The sequence below is a fragment of the Elaeis guineensis genome, unplaced genomic scaffold (genome assembly GCF_000442705.2).
Source record: "Elaeis guineensis isolate ETL-2024a unplaced genomic scaffold, EG11 Super_Scaffold_1000033, whole genome shotgun sequence".
In the NCBI taxonomy this organism is placed as follows: Eukaryota; Viridiplantae; Streptophyta; class Magnoliopsida; order Arecales; family Arecaceae; genus Elaeis; species Elaeis guineensis.
The window spans coordinates 5,107,510-5,125,498 of NW_027332424.1; the positions used below are offsets into that span (position 1 = coordinate 5,107,510).

The 17,989-nt window shown below is 44.4% G+C and overlaps 1 protein-coding gene across 1 annotated transcript in view; it reads right to left on the reverse strand.

Moving 5' to 3' along the window:
• Window positions 1–7,692: 7,692 nt before the first annotated feature.
• LOC105035153 (chitin elicitor receptor kinase 1-like) overlaps window positions 7,693–17,989 on the reverse strand; it is a 49,233-nt gene continuing 38,936 nt past the window's right edge. Inside the window, 7 exon segments of the mRNA XM_073250464.1 lie at window positions 7,693–8,157; window positions 8,240–8,338; window positions 8,655–8,793; window positions 12,029–12,120; window positions 12,195–12,346; window positions 12,459–12,552; window positions 17,753–17,842. Coding sequence (XP_073106565.1) covers window positions 7,993–8,157; window positions 8,240–8,338; window positions 8,655–8,793; window positions 12,029–12,120; window positions 12,195–12,346; window positions 12,459–12,552; window positions 17,753–17,842 — 831 coding nt within the window. The 3' untranslated portion in view covers window positions 7,693–7,992.

Sequence of the window (17,989 nt, forward strand, 5' to 3'; positions counted from 1 at the left end):
GATCGGATGGGGGAGAGGCCTTACAACACCCTAATGTGCCCCCACAGTCATGTCAGGAACAGGAGGAGAACCTCGTCCTGACATGAGCAAAGTCAAAGGCCCGGTTCTTTTTAGACCGGATGGGGGGAGAGGCCTTACAATGCCCTAATGTGCCCCCACAGCCATGTCAGGAATAGGAGGAGAACCTCGTCCTGACATGAGCAAAGTCGAAGGCCCGGTTCTTTTAGACCGGATAGGGGGAGAGGCCTTACAGTGCCCTAACGCGCCCCCACAACCAGGCTGGTAACGAGGGGAGAACCTCACACCGGCTCGAGCAAAATGGAAGGCCCGGACTCCTACGGGAGCCGGGTTCCATTCACGGCGCAAAGGAAGACTTCATCCGGATTCCTACGGGAGCCGGGTTTCGCCTATAAGGAAGACTTCACCCGGACTCCTACGGGAGTCGGATTCCGCCTACAAGGAAGACTTCACCCGGATTCCTACGGGAGCCGGGTTTCGCCTACAAGGAAGACTTCACCCGGACTCCTACGGGAGCCGGGTTCCGCCCGCGAGGAAGACTTCACCCGGACTCCTACGGGAGCCGGGTTCCGCCCGCGAGGAAGACTTCACCCGGACTCCTACGGGAGCCGGGTTCCGCCTACAAGGAAGACTTCACCCGGATTCCTACGGGAGCCGGGTTCCGCCTACAAGGAAGACTTCACCCGGACTCCTACGGGAGCTGGGTTCCGCTCGCGAGGAAGACTTCACCCGGACTCCTACGGGAGCCGGGTTCCGCCGCGAGGAAGACTTCACCCGGACTCCTACGGGAGCCGGGTTCCGCCCACGAGGAAGACTTCACCCGGACTCCTACGGGGGCCGGATTCCGCCCGCAAGGAAGACTTCACCCGGACTCCTACGGGAGCCGGATTCCGCCCGGACTCCTACGGGAGCCGGGTTTCGCCCGTGAGGAAGACTTCACCCGGACTCCTACGGGAGCCGGGTTCCGCCCGCGAGGAAAGACTTCACCCAAACTCCTACGGGAGCCGGGTTCCGCCCGCAAGGAAGACTTCACCCGGACTCCTATGGGGCCGGGTTCCGCCTACACGGAAGACTTCAGCCGGGCTCCTACGAGAGTCGGGCTCCATCCACGACTTCTGCAGCAAGGGTTAATGGTGGCGAAACCTGGCCGGCTAACAAGATCAGATGAAAGGAAAAAGCCCCCTCCCAACGATGTCAACATCAGGCGAGACAGATGGCAAGAAAGGTTCGGCAGACAGCGATATTAGTGCAGCGCGCGGACGAGGTAACACAAAACGCTCTTTTTATTCTATTTCCGATATACACACTACAAGGCCAGGAAGGTCAAGGAAAAGAGGGCAAAACGACAAAAAGGAAGTAACTACATGATGAGACAGAAGGCAAAAGAGCTCTAAGGAGGCCCTGCTCCCTCCGACCTAGAGTTATCTATTCCGTCCCTCAACCAGGACTGCCTCAGATTCTCTATTTCTCCTTCTAGCTCTTCCCTCTTTCGCAGCGCATCCTGGAGTGCCCGACGAAGTTGCTGGCTCTCAGCCTCCGCTTCTCGACGCCTCTTCCTCAAAACTTCGGACTCTGCCTCCGCGTCTGCGACGGCCCGCCACTCAAGTACCAGTTGGATCTTCACTTGTTGCAGCTCGGCTAACTTCTCCCGAGGGAGACAGAAATCCCTTCAACAGTGCCTCTCAGGGCTTGGAGCTCTTCAGAATCTTGGGCGGAAGTAAGCTGTGCCCTGTTAGCCAGCTGCCTCTGGAGACGAACGACTTCGTCGGCCGCCGTCCGGAATCTCCCTTTATACTCTTCCACCTGCCGGCGCCAGCTGGCCCGTTGCACGTCGTGACTCATCTCGACGTCTTGAAGCTGCTTCTGAAGGTCGAAGACCTTCTGCGACCACTTCTGTTCATCATCGACCCGGGCCAAGAGCCGAGATGAATTTCCTTCCAACTGGCCGATCTTCCTCTTCGCAGCTGACAGTTCCACCTTAAGGGCGCTGATCCTGGCTTCTTGAGCCCAAATACGGTCGCTGGTGCTCTTCTTGCACTCCTCGAGTTCCTTTGCGAAGTTCGCCTTCCTCCGGCTGTAATCCATGATCGCCTTCACATGGAGACTCCGAAAGTGGGCGGCCTCAGCGGCGGCTTCAGAATGGCCTTCTCTCGATTTGCGGAGTTCGCCTTCCGTCTTCTTCAACTTCTTCGTCAGGTGAAGGACCTCCTTTTTCAACCGCTGGATTGTCGATTTCAGCGGGACCCCCAGGGGCAAGGGGAGTGCTTCTGCAGGGCACTGCCATCGGAAGGCAAAAGCATCAGGGAACGACTCATTGCAAGGAGAAAAGCAGAAAGAAGGAGGAGGGGGAAGGAGAAGCCATCCACAATAAGAAATTTGACTTTATTGATTGAATAATTGTGAAGACAAACAGAAAGGAAATATTGCGACAAAATAAGGGCACAAGATCAGAGGTCTCAGACCTCAAGGGCGGGAGGTGGAGAACCCGGCACGGGGGGTGCGACCGCAGTGGCGGCGACGAGGGACCGGCCTCGTCTTCGGACTCCTCAAGGAAGCCGAGGTCGAGCTCGGAGAATTTGCTGGCCACCTTCTCTTGGCAGAGCTCGAACCCCTTGGTGAACGCCTCCTGGCCGAACTGGACATTCAGGTCCCTCATCTCCGTGGAGGCCTTGAATTCCTCCACCGCAAGGGCCCTGGCCTCCGAGACCAGGACCGGAGTTTGCTCAACCAAATGGGCGACCTCGGCCTCCGCCTTCCTCGCCGACTCCTCCAAGATCTGCCTCTCCTCCTCCCGGGCCTGCTTCTCTCTTTCCAGGGCCTCCTGGAGGGCGGCTACTTCAGCCGACTTCGCTTGGAGGCGGGCAACCTCGGCTTGGCAGCATTCCTCCGCCTGGAGGATGTCCCTCCTCATGCGGCTCACCGCCTCGATATAGGCGAAGAGCTGGTGCCCAATCTGCAAGGACGGATAGAGAATTACGATAGAGGCCGAGTGACCGTGTAAATAAAGATCCGTTTACCTCGAGGAAGGACCCCAAAGAGTCCCAAGCCCGCTGCTCAGGATCGGCGCGGTCGATCCTCCCCACGACGTCGGACAGGATGCAGCCATCGATCAACCGCCTGATCAAGTCCCTATCGTTGAAGGGATTCTCCGATCCCTCCTCGAAGCAGACGGACTCGTCTACAGCAGCTCGATGGCTACTCGCCCTGCGAGCCACCGATTTCCTCCTCCTCCCCACGGCGGGCGCCTCCGTGGAGCGAACCCCCGGAGCGGGGGCCCCAATCGGCGGGCTCCTCGAGGAGGCCCGGGGAGCCACTGGCTCGGCATCTGAGGGACCTGAGGGACGAAAAATGGGAGGCACCTACGGCTCGAGAAGACGCTCACTGAAGCAGGGCTCTCGAAGAGAAGACAGACACTAGTGAGAACTCAGAAACGGAGTAGGACGCCTAAAGGTGGGAGGACGGGTTTAAATAGACCCTGGGATCCGGCGCCATAATGATTGCGAATCCCCCAGGCCAGTCCGCATCCGACACGTGTCCCACTCCCCCTGACAGACGGCTAAAAGCGGCTGACGGTTGGTAGGATCATAATTGCGCCGTACCTAGGCCAGAGTACCTACAGGAATTTCGAAGCGTCCCCTCGTACCGCTCCAATTCGAAAAGACTCCGGCACGCGCACATTTAATGCCAAAATATCCGAAGGCGGCAGTGCGCAGGATTCGAAGAGACGATTTCGGATGTGCCCATCTCTCTCTCTGTGTACTTCCTTCGTTTGAAATTCAAACTCGGAAGTAGGGGGACTGGTGTTGGGTATAAAATACCCACAGCCGAAGTCCTCAGTGGAATCGACTACATGACAACTTCGCCCGGACTCCTACGAGAGCCGGGCTCCGTCACCGAGAACTCCAACAGCTTCAGCCGCAAGCAGACTCCGCCCGAACTCCTACGGGAGCCGGGCTCCGCCGCCGACATCGACTACAGGATAGCTCCACCCGGACTCCTACGGGAGCCGGACTCCGCCAATAACTTCAGCAGCAAGCAGACTCCGCCCGGACTCCCACGGGAGCCGGGCTCCGTCCTCAACGTCAACTGCTGGTAAGCCTTGTCCGGACTCCCACGGGAGCCGGACTTCGCCTTTAACCTTGACTGCAGGAAAACTTCGCCCGGACTCCCACGGGAGCCGAACTTCATTCTCGACAACTCCTACCGCAAGACAGACTGCGTCCGGACTCCCACGGGAGCCGGACTCTGCCAACAGCTTCAGCCGCAAGCAGACTCCGCCCGGACTCCTACGGGAGTCGGGCTCCGCCGCCGACATCGACTACAGGACAGCTCCACCCGGACTCCTACGGGAGCCGGACTCCGTCGATAACTTCAGCTGCGAGCAGACTCCGCCCGGATTCCCACGGGAGCCGGGCTCCATCCTCAACGTAATTCGCTGGTAAGCCTTGACCGAACTCCGACGGGAGCCGGACTTCGCCTTTAACCTTGATTGCAGGAAGACTTCGCCCGAACTCCTGTGAGAGCCGGGCTCCGTCCTCGATTCCAACGGCTGCAGACAGTCTTCGTCCGGACCTCCACAGTGGCCGGACTCTGACCACTGCCGAACTTCAGCCGACAGATCAGCACTCCCAGGCCACGATCGCGGCCATGATTCTGCTACATTTTCTGCGGCGGATCCCGCGCGGCTCCATTACTACCTGACCAGCCACGATAAACGGCCACGATCCTGCTCCACCTCCTGCAACGGATACTGCGCGATTCTCCCATCCACTGGCAAGTCACGACGGCAAAACACCGCCCCACTTCATGCGGCAGACTCCACGTGGCACGCCCCAGCGATAGCCACGGGTCCGTTCCACTACGCTTCGCAGCAAACTCCGCCTGACCCTGGGCAGTCAACTGCCAGACGGTTACAAACGTCGCCATCAATCCGTTGCTTCCTCCGCCTATAAAAGGGGGACCCAGATACGTTATTCTATAAGCTCATTTCCTATCTCAAAACTCTGCTAAATTCTCCGTTCGAGCACTCCATTCTTGTTGAGGCAGAGAACTGACTTGAGCATCGGAGGGTCTTGCCGGAGCAACCCCACCTCCGGTTTAGACTTCCTTTGCAGGTCCCGGCGGCGACCGCGACTTCTCCGACTCCAGCTTCTCCGGCGCAAGCAGATTTTTGCACCAACACCATCTATGATGGCCTATGAGCGATGGATCTCCTGTAATATAAGAATACTGCGGTCTCGAGGGTCCGGATGCCATCCCTCGTAAGCCATAACACACTAGACTTTTAAACAATAACATACATCTCAAGTATATTAGAGCATGAGAAATATGATACTAATTCATTTCATGATAAATATAACTCTATAATCATATATAGAACAATGGAGAGACTAATACACAATTTTGAACATAGATTACACAACAATTCAACTATCGAAAACACATAAAATAATACATAACTCTAAAAATATATAAAATAATATATAACTCTTTAATGTCTTCTACTATTTAAAGTTGATGTGTGTGGAAGTAACCTAGGACAGCGATGACGATCATGACCCTATTCCCTACAAATGCCACAATGATTTTTGCTTCTTATTTGCCTATCATCCATCTCATTTCGTAGCCTTATTGACTTTGACCTACCTTTCTGCTTAGGTCTCAAATGATGATGATCAGGAATACATATATACGCAATAGGATTCGAGAGATATGTGAGGAGATAACTTTGGCCTGCCTATCATCCACACGACTAGAGATATGTGAGGAAAGCTAAAGAAAAATAATGTCTAAATTTTTTTCGAATCCTCTGCATATCATTTGATTACTATAATTACCTATAGAATTAATTACAATTCTCAAACTGTCAAATATTACATTAATCAAAAGACGGATCTAGGTTCTATGCAACGTAATATATTTAAATTTTTTAATCAAATTAAAAAAAATAGATTCTAATCAATTTTTAATAATATAATAAATAATATTAATATATTAATAGATATATTAAATTAACGAATATATTAATAAAAAATGACTGAAAAAGTTTGAAAGGAGAGAGAGAATGAAGAGGAAGAAGGGGATGCGGTGTGGGAGAGAGGGCGTTGGATGGGCAGAGAGAGAGAAGAGAGGGCCAGCTGAGGGGCGCAGCCACCATGGGGGGTGGGGGGTGCAGCAACCGTTGGAGGGGCGAGCAGCCACCGTAGGAGGGTCGCATCGAATGGGTGGCCAATCGACAGAGGGCCAACCGAGGGGGAGGGGGGCCGGGCAGCAACCATGGGGGTGGGGGGGTAGCCACCGCCAGGGGGTGGATAGCCACCACGAGAGGGGGGTTTGCGTCGGACGGATGGCCGACCGACAGAGGGCCAGTAGGGATAGCCACCGCCAGGGGGGTGGGTAGCCACCACGAGGGGGAGGGTTCACGTCGGACGGGTGGCCGACCGATAGAGGACCAGTAGAGGGCACAGGTAGCCACCACAGGGGGTGGGGGGCAGCCATCGTGGGAGGAGGGGTCGCGTCGGATGGGTGGCTGGCCGACAGAGGGCCAACTGGAGGGGGTCACGTCGGACGGGTGGCCGACCAGCAAAGGACCGGTCAGGGGGTGTGGGCAGCCACCACAGGGGAGGAGGGGCCGGCAAAGGGCCAGCAGGGGGAAGGGGGTGGGTAGCCTCCACCGTCGGGGGGGGGGGGGGGGGGAGGGGGGGCTACATCCGATGGGGGGAGGAGGGGAGGGGGCAGTTGGCGGGGGTGGGAGGATGTCGGATTGGGAGAGGAGGGGGCAGTTCGGGGGGGCAAGGGGCTGTCGGATGGGGGGAGGGGAAGAGGGAGAAAGAAGGAAGAAGAGGGGGGAGAGAAGAGGTGGTGGCTTACCGACCCAGAGAGGTTGATCGTCAGAGAAGAAGCTCAATGGCTAGATATATATATATAATATTATTTTGAATAATTTTTTTAAAAAATCATTTTCAACAGTTTTTTTTTTTTGTAGCAAGATTACAGATGAATACTGATGGGATCAAAAAATATTATTTCAAATGACGTTTTCTCAAAAAAAAATTATTTTTAAAAAACATCATTTGAAATGACTTTTACAAATTTTACATCATTTATATAAATAAATTAATATTTATATTAAATTGATAAAAAAAATTTAAAACCATATTAGTATGATAATGAACTCTTCCCGTTGTCCACCCATAAGAAAAGAGTGCTTTGTTGAAACCACGAAAAGTAGGTATCAATCATCTTAAAAAATAAAGAATAGAAAAAAAAAGGGAGTCAATTAGGATATGAGGCAGAATTAAATTATGGTGCCTATGAGCCAGTACTGTTGTTTTCAAAAAAAATCTACCATAGATGGAGCGGAGAATTGATAAGCTTTTCTGAAGAATAGGGAATTAAGAAACTAAAATTTGTGATCATTCAATTATTAGCTCCCACAAAGCCATGAATATTTACAGTAAAACTTAAGGTGTCCAAACCATTGGTTACATCCCCACATAAATTAAATGCTGTTGTGCAATCCCCTTTGAGGTTTCCAAATGTTGCAACATTTCCAGAAGACAAGCAATTGGAAGGCGTGACCTCAACTTATATAATAGCCTCCTCGCTGGAAACTTCTGAAAGGGCTCTTAAAGCCTCGGGTAAAGACCTGCACTAAAATTTGCTTCAGTAAAATACCAGATGAATTTTATGTTTTTTGATTGTTCCATATTCATAGGAAATTTTATTTGCATGGCACAAAAATGCCAAAATTACTATGCTCGTCTCATAAATACAACTCATTTCGTATACGGCCTAGGGTCTTCTGAAAAAATAAAAAATTATACAAATGATGACTCAAAAGTTTTCCTATTCAAACATCAGAATTGTAACTAGAGATGTACACTAGTTTATTGACTTGTGGTAGATGTTACTTACAATAGCTTACAAGTATTTAAAGATGCCACTGTAGACAAAAGCAAGATGGAGAGCCAACTATCTTCCAGCCATGAGATTGACTAGAGCTTGGTCCTCATAAAACGAGCCCATGTCCCAGTCTTCAGCAGTGGAAGATAGGGTCATCAATGCAACAACAATAGATCTCATGCTTGGCCTCAGCTGGGGATTCTCTTGCGTGCAAGCCTTTGCAAGCTGGGCCATCTGGTATATCCAACAGTCAGAAAAATACAGCTAAATCAGAAGAACCAAACATAACCTGGTGAACTAGATAAGTGGTTCTCACCTTGAGGATAGAGTCAATTGGGTAGCTCTCACCAAGTCTTGGATCAATGAGTTTTCGGAGATCTTCCTTAGGATCCGGTTGATTAAGAGCATCCTCAAACTGTAACATCCAGGATACACAGAAGTCAAGGAGTGCTGAAAATACATTAAAACGAAACGTTGCTGCAGTTCAAACCAAAGGGTTTGAAAGAGAAGTTTGGTTCTATGTTGGCTGTAGATTAACAACAGTTGGGTGCGTGTAGGGGTAAGTTCAGACAGATGGATAATGCTGTTACAGCATCTTAACGTACAGTCTGATGTTGGTGTCACAACAGCTAAATTGTTCAATCTTTAATTTAACTATAGTTCGAGAGAATCTGATGAAGAAAGAAAAGGAAGACTATTATTAGTCAGCAACAGAGAAACAGAGAAATAACCAGAGCAACCAATCCCTTCGATTCGGTAACGAATTCATTTGTCTTGACAATTGCTTCCTTTGCAGAAATAAGTTCATAAAGGACAACACCAAAAGCATAAACATCCACCTTAGAAGAAACATCACCGTATTGAGCATACCTGCATTCAATATGACAGAAAAGGTTAATTTTTAACATGCATCACATGCAGTGATTTCAGCAGTAGTTTCCATTAATTTGTGGCCAAAAAACACCTAAAACATCGCTTCTCAAACACTAAAAAACACCTAAAACATCGCTTCTCAAAACACTGAACCCCCATTCTTTTACTGACATGACAGCACCACTCTACATGGGCCACATGTCATTGAGAGGTTGTGAGCAGGCGCTTTCAAAAGTGGGCTTATCAAGCACAATGTCTTTGTAACATTATGCTGATCTTATCTGAAGTTTTTGATGTACATTATCGATACTAGGGCCTTGCTTTGCGTTGTTAAATGAACTGTCATATATTTGACGCAAAATGTATTCTTAACAGGCAATGTAGGTTAGCTATTTTGATGTGTCTTGGAGTAATGAAAATGCATTGCTAAACAGATATGTAGTCATTACAGTTGTACTCCTCCCACTTGTTGTATCTATGATATTTTTCCCTTATGCTTCCATATTCATGCATATGTATCTACACTTTTATATATCGAGCAGACTGATCATTCTTGTATCTAGAATTATGAATACAACCAAAAGAACATAGAAGGAACCCCAAACATGTTCTCTATTGACAGGATTTTTCAAATGATATACCATCATGCCTCATTCAGCTTGCTCAAATGATCAGTCAGTTTATTTTACTGCGATATTTTTCTAAAAAGATACAACCATCCATCCTCATAGCATAAAGAACAATTTTGCAGCATCTCCTCTAATGCAACCAAATCAAAATCTTTCACCATCTCTTAAATCTTTCTGTCACTGCCCCACAACAAACCTATAACCTTTTACCATCTTTTAAGTCTAGTTTCATCACTGCCCTAACTGTGTGAGTCAGTGGATAGTAACATGTCTGGGGGTCAACAACCTAGGAGGCGACTAGCCACCCTATCTCTCCCCATCTTCTCTCTCCATCGATGTGTTCTCTTTCACTTACAGTAAAAACCTACTATTGTTACCTCTCCTGTTCTTTTTTACCTTTTTTGGTAGAACTTGTTCTTTTCCATTTAAAGGGCATTTACAATATCTAATTTTGAAAGGAGAGAAAGCATGTTTATTCTCTTTAAGAGATTAAAGATTACATGCAACCATGTGGTATGCAATCTCAACAAAATAGAAAAAATAAATGCCAGTGAAGTACTGCTAGACAAAAAAGAATGATATATTTGAACTGGAAGAGCACAAATAATGGAGCAAACCATGTAAATCTTTTCTTAAAATCTAAGTTTCAATCCAGAAAACACATTGAGGACATCTTGGAAAACAATCCTCTAAGCAAGATGGAGTTAAACATTTAGTTTATTTATCTCATCGATGACATCACAGAAAATGACTTAGTTGTCACCAGATCTTGCTATTGCCATGCAAACATGACAAGGATAAAGCTTTCCACATACCGACTCACAAGATGGTGAAGATGAGCAGAAAGAATAAAGTAAAGGTGGCAACACCTTCTCAATAAGAGGGAATATTTTTCTCTCAGCCTTCTGTTTAATTTAGCTCATCAAAATACTACACTATTTTTAAGAAATCCATTTTACAATTTGCATTGGGAGATGAAAACCCATTGTTTTACCTCTACTGACTCTACTGTTGTCCACTATGCTGACCTTTTGTCTCATTCTATTGCATTAAAAAAAAAAAAAAAGGACAAGACATCACCCACCATACTGCACCATGATGTGATTAGGCTGACTCTGAAGAGAATCATAAAGAGGCCACATACTTTCTCCATTTCTTACCAGCTCTGGAGGCTTCCATTTAGGAAAAAACCATGTTAGGTGTCAAGTCTTCCCCCATAGCCATAACCATCAACCCTTATCCCAACTATTTGATTGCATCTATGCATTTTATTTGCCAAGCATTCCTATACATGGCTCCTTGAAATCTTTATGACAAGCTTTTCCACACCCTTCCTCACAACTTCCATGTATGCTACCTTAGATCGTCTCCTCCTTTTCCTAGATTATTTGTCTCCTACATTATTTAACAAAACTTAAAGCACCCCTCCTTTCTCAAGGTCGGTCAGATCTTTGTCATGCATGCCTGTACAATCTCAATCAATTCTCCATCACTTTATCAAGTTGTACAACACCTACAACACCTCGTATATACTCATTTCTCATTTTGTCCGAGAACCCATATCATTTTTTTTGTTTATGATACATTCAAATTGATTTCTTGAACCCTATCGTTTGCCTAACATTAAGTAAAAAGACCAGATAATATCTGTCCAGGCAGTTTCTTAATTGAATCTATACACATATGAATGCAAATTTGAGCATCACAATAATATCTATTTATGTACCCATATCTGTTAAGGAAAAATGGATATGGATATAGATAGACAATTATTCAATGATTCTAATCTGTATCTGAATATCAAGTTTTGCTTGTAATCCTATTTTATAGTAGTTATGAATTTTTAAGGAAAATAAGCGACTATATTAACATGATATTGACTTAATATTTTTTTACCTTCTTCTAAGTAATATCTTTGAATTGGTGGCTATGAAGTTTAACTATCCAACTTAGATCCACATTTATATCCGTACTTCAAATATTCATTTTGCATCCATATCCATTTAAAACAAATAGACATACGATATTTTGTATTTAGTAGTACCCATATGTGCATTCATATTCATCAAACAAAAATGCATACGGATGTGGAAATACTAACATCTGATCCGTATCCAGCCCACCAAACATTGTGCAAAAAAAATATAACATGCAGACTTTACTACCATCACATTTGCCTTGACAGGAGGATAACTGTTCAAGTGATAACATGGTTCCAAGGTCCACCAAAGAAAAGTGATGAGTCTTAAAAAGTTAAGAAGATTTGGCATATCCTTATTCAACATTAATTATGATCAATTAGACAATACTAAAGAAAGGAGCATAAGGCTTAATCATGGATGGTATGAGGAACTTTATTATCTACTTAATCCAACTAATGAGAACAGAAATACATTACTAATGTGGGTGGAGAGTCTGAGAGAAAGGAGGTTCATTAGACAATCCCAAAGAGACAAGGCTAGATCATGAAATGGTGAAACATGGGGCACTTTAATATGCACATAAAGCAACTAATCAGAACAGAAAGTACATCTATGTGTGGAATGAAAAGATTGATAGTTGGCAAAGAGGGGTTGGAGAGAGCAACAGGGTACATCTCTTACTCTGGAGGCATGTAACCAAATGTACCAACAAGCCGAGTTGGAAGTGACGTGCTTCCAAATTCAGTAAGTTTTGTCAAACCAAAATCTGCAACCTGCAAAGATACACACATTACCATTAATATTGTGAAAAATAATTAGCCTTCCAAGTAAAAGTGATGAAGGCAACCTTTCCATGGAAATTCTTATCTATCAAGATGTTTGCTGATTTGATATCCCGATGTATGTATACTGGAACTGTATGCTCATGAATATACTCAAGGCCTCTTGCTGAATCGAGGGCAATCTGCACTCTGGCAGCCCATGGTAGAGGCTCCCTACCTATATGCAAAGTGTAATAGCTGTAATAATTATATTTGGTATATGAACACTAGCTGAAAATACCAATGACCTAGCAATTTTAGGATTCCCTTTTATGAACCACCACTCTTACCTGACCCACGCAAATGTTGGCCTAGGTTACCATTTTCAATAAATTCATATACCAGGAATAAAGAACCTTCAATACAATAACCTATTAAGCGCACCTGCAATAAATTGTAAATTAAATACCGTGAATACTCCCAAAGTTAATTTTTCAAGATCTTCCAAACAATAAAAATGTCAAATAATCAAGCTATCTATAGGTGACCAATCAAACTAAATCAAAGATTAATAATCATATATAACATCCTCTAGGATTCTCCATGCTCTGCAGAATGCTAAAAGAAATTAGAAGGATAAAGGAGGTGCCAACTTGAATAAAAGCAACATATACCACTGGGCAACTGTGAAAGAGATGGAAATTATACAGCATGAAACAAGAACAGAACAGCAAGGGAAAAATAGAAAAGGCATCAAGGCAATGCAAAGTTTTCACTCCAAAGCATCACAAACAGAATAATTGGCCAAAACCTAAAAGGTCACAAGTCATATGGAAATAACTTATCCACCAGCAACCAGCAAACTAAGATATTATAGATCAATTAGCAATTGCCATCAACCCTTCACAGTTCTAGAATTCTCTTTTTTCTAGTTTGAACTTTGAACATAGGAAACTTTATATAATATAAAATCCTATCGATGCTACTTAGAAGAGGTGACATGTCCATTGCTCCAAGATAGGCAAATGAATCCCAAAATAACCCATGATATACTGCATTGATGTATGAATATGAACCAGTCTCTAGCTCATGACAGACAACATCTAGCAGCCAGATCCTTATCCAAGTGTTACCTACACTCATGCACCAAGCTACAGTATAAGCTATAGAGGATGCAGCACTAGCAAGATGAGAGGCAGAAGGCTTCCCAAATTTCTACCAACAATGCTCAGCAGGATGATTTAAGCGTCCGCAATGTGGACATGGTGGGAAAGAGTTACGTCCACAACCTCCATGACTCCCTCGGCTGCTACAAGTACCAACAGCATGAGCACTGTTCTCCACAGATGGAGAAGATGTAGGCTGCAATTCAATAACACGTAGACCTGGACTCATAGCATTGCTCAAGGTAGGAATGGTATCATCAGCCATGAGCTGAGCTTGAATATAAGAGAGAGAGATTAAGTCCGGAAAGAAACTTCACTACATAGAATTCCTCACGCTGTTGTTGAAGAACAGAAACATCAACAGTGAGGGGATGATACTGGACAAGTTTAGTCTTTTTTCCCTGAAGAATACTGTAGTACTCCTGGATTGAGAGATCCTCCAGCTGTAAAGAGAAGATGTCTGAAGAGAGAGTAAATCCTCGAGACATTCTTCTCTTGAAAGTATGTTATCCTCAAGAAATTCCACATCTCTTTCGCAATGGACAGAAGCATCACAGTATTAGCAATATGAGGCTCTAGGCTGTTTAACATACAGATGAGAACAGCATAATCAGCCTCTTGCCATTTATAGAATTCTACTAAATCAGCACTATCAACAGGTTCTTTGTTAAGACGATAGAGCTTCCCGTGGGATCCCACTATGTAGCGGAATGCCTGAGACCAAAGAAGATAATTAGCACCATTAAATTTGACACTGGTACCAAGAGAGGTAGTTCTCAGATCATTCGAGGAAGAAGCCATAAAGAAAATCTAGAGGATCTGCCAAAAGGGAGAGGATGTAGAAGAATGCAATGCTCAAAAGGGATCTCCGATAACTATTACAAAAGAGAAAACAGCCCACAGTATTAAGGAATCTCAAGAAGAAAGGCTAATGCAGAGTCCACGAGATCTGATGATGATAGAGACGTGATGAAACATCGATCTTAGATGCATGATAATCATCACCGAACAAAAACTAAAGAGGATAGCAATGGCGGCAGCAAAAGGGAACGATGATGGCAGCAGCAAAAAGAGAAGATGGCTACGACAGATTTAGATGGTGTAGGTGGCGACATCTAGGGAGAATGGCAACATCGTGAAGGATGATGTTAAAGACATGGGCATGTCAGATGAGGACGACGAGAACGAGGGTGAAGACATAGGGCCCATTGGTGAGAGGCTGATCGGCGATGAGGCGGCCTCACCATCTTCCTTGCACGGATAATCGCAACCCATTGCTCCTACGATGATCTGCTCCTTTCTCAACAACTAGAAAGAACTCGACGGTGTGGGAGAGATGGGAGATGGAGAGATGGAAGGCTATGGAGGTGGCGGCTTTGATTAGGAATAGGGTTAGGCTCTGATACCATGATCAATGGAGAGAAGAGAAAGAAATTATTATTCTCTTTCTTTTAGCCTCTCAAAAGACCTTTATAGACAACCAGATACAATGTACTTGGACACATACAAAATATGATGAGATCTTAATATATGGTTATAACCAAATATGGTTATAACCATACTAAAAATATAAATACATACTATATTTCTTCTCTAACAAGAGTCAGTGACTCAGACTATCATCCAATCCGGAGAGAAATTTGGTTTCAAGGAATTCCTCATGTTGTTGCTTCAAGACTGTCGCATCAGTAGTGATGGGATGATAAACAGTTAGTTCATCCCATTTACTTTAAAGTGCAGCAAAGTAGTCATTGACAGATCGCCCATCTTGACGAAGATTAAAGATCTACTCATATAGGGCATAAACATGGCTAATATTCTTCTCATGCCCATACATCTCTTTGAGAGCATCCCACATATCTTTCGCAGTAGATAGAAACATAATGTTGGCACTTACCAAGGATTTATAACTATTCAAAAACCAAATGATAACTGCATAGTCATCGTCCTGCCACTTATCCATAGTTTTAATTGTCGTCTTGCCATCAGAAGACTGGAGGAAGAGGCATCAGGAGGGGCATCGGTGAGATGTTTTAATTTGTGTTGAGAACCAACAAAGAAGCGAAAGGCCTAAGCCCAAAGGACATAATTAGCACCATTCAACTTGATCGTGGTGCCTAAAGGAATGGACTTTGGGACTTTCGAAGACAACGCCATATAGATTCGAGGATAACAGTGGCAGCACACAATGAAGAGAAGTCCTAATCACAGTATAGATAAGAGGGGGATTAGGGAATCTACACCATGATCAGGGCCAAAACAATAGAGAAAACCCATAGGCTGCAGGAAGGAAAGGAAGATGGCTAGGTTTTGGCGCAGCTAGGATTTTGCTCTGATACCATATTGAAGGAAGAAAATATTTTTCATATTTTTTTAAGCCTCTCAAAAGGCCTTTATAGGCTACTAGATTCAATGTACTTGGATACATTACAAGATACAATATACTTGGACACATACTAAATATGGTGAGAACTTAATATATGGTTATAACTAAAAAATAATATCCCTTAAATAGACATTTCAGAGATACGTTGTTCCAGAGAAACAACATAAGCTAAACTACTATACTCTAATTCTAACACAAAGGAACAATAACCAAGGACCTCTTTGGGTAGGAGGGAAGAAAGGGCAAGAGTGGGGATTGGCAATGATAAGAGAGGCGGAGACACCAAACATGGTCGTAAAAGGAAAAAGATCCACAAGAGTACCTTTTTTCTCCTACAAAATGGGCTGAGGCAGAGTTGGGTAAATATAGGCCATGCCCAAATGGGCTCTCCAATCCACAAATCCAGCTTGATTGGTCAGGCTTTCCCACTTGATAACCCAAATAGGTCCTAAATGTTCATCCAAAACTTATTGAACTTGCCATTCCTGATCTTCATAGGAGTTTTAGCTTTAAGACTTGGTGACTTTAGAAGCCCCCTCTAGACAACTAAAAAATTGAAGAACTCGCTAGAACAAGTATGTCAATTGCAAAGTGTGAGGACCTATCCAAGAATGTGTTTAGTGTTACATTGTTTATGCACTGGGGAGATCTTGGATACTTATATAGGACAAGGAACATAAGTAATACCTTACGGCTAACTTTTTTGCAGGAGATTCTAAGTCATTACAAATGGCAATTATGGCATTAGCATGGACCCAACCTACGGCTCGTGGAAACTATGGACACTACAGCAGGGCCCTTTTGGGGCTAACCAATAGCCGATCATGGTGTTTTGATTAGATTTGGCCCTTTTAGCCTAGCGAGAACACCAAGACTTAAATGATGGGAATGTGTGAGGATCTGAAAAAACCCGCATTGTTGTGTACTGTGGAGATCTTGCGTAAAAGGGGACAAGGAACTTCTAGATGAGGTCAAGTCGTTAAAGTATAATAAAGATACACCACCAAAGGAAGAGGAACCTCCAGCTGCAGTTCTAGCAACTGTAAGTTGCAGGGCATCCAAAGCAAAATAATGAAAGAGGAGAAAGAGAGTTCCTTGGAGTCATGCAGTTTTGGAAATCATGAAAATAAAACTCACCCATCTAATCCATCAACTGTTCAATTCTCTAGACTTGTGTAAAGAAGAGAACTATCAACCAATACTAAGCATGCACTTCTTCAAAATCAAATTTGAAAAGAACAACCTCCTCTTGCTTCTTTTGGCATCCAAAGAGCACTTTGTAAGGATGTGATGCTAAAAGTAATATGACTTCCCAATATAAATGCACTCTGCTCAGAACCAGCCTCTATATGCAGAAATTTCTCAAATGTAGCCAACGTTTTCATAATAATTTTCAGAACACCATTCAGAAAACAGATCAATCTGCATTCAGCCTCTCCTCCGGAATTTATAAAGTTAAAGGAGTCATTCAAGCTACTGAAATCATATCTTTCTCATTTTTATCTTCCCTCAGTCTAAAAATAGTTCAGTACGAACTTTTCATCTCCATTATATTCCTTACAAGATTTTGGATCTTTGATGATCCATCTCTAACAGTACCTCTTATCCTTCATAAACAGGGTCCAACCACCAGGAGATCCAATTACTAGCTGTCAAGGTTACAATACTAGATAAGACATAGTCAAGCAGAGAATATCTTATTGAGCAGCATGATATAAAGAAGATTTATGTTGGTTTTGGACTTCCATATATGATCAGTCCTAGCCTAGCTGTATTCCCAGAATAAGTAAAGCTTGTTCAAATTTCCAACAAACTTTACTTGAAAACTTTCCTTCAAAAGTTTTCTTCATACATCTATAGCATTCAACACTATAATGTCACCTCCTATCACATACATGCAAACACACATCCACACACACACACATGCACACACTCAATAAACTTATCTCAATGACATTCCTACCAAAAACTAATATAACGGCCACTATAAGATGTCAAAATGGACAAGACATAGCTCCTTAGCTTTCTTCATAGAAATGTTATATGTGGTCAGGTAATAACTACACTGTTAACAGACAAATAACCATCTTACCAGATTCAAGTGATGAACATGTGTTAAAACTTTCAGTTCAGCAAGAAATTCTTGAGTTGCTTGCATGTCCATCTTTTTGATAGCAACTTTCTACAAGAAAGATGTGTTAAAGAGTTAAAACCAACCAAAGCCTTGTGTTGAAAAGGAAGCAAGAAAAGAGTTGAAATAAAACACTAAAAAAAGTTACATCATTATCTCGATGAATATACTGATTACTGAAAACTAATGGCATTTTTG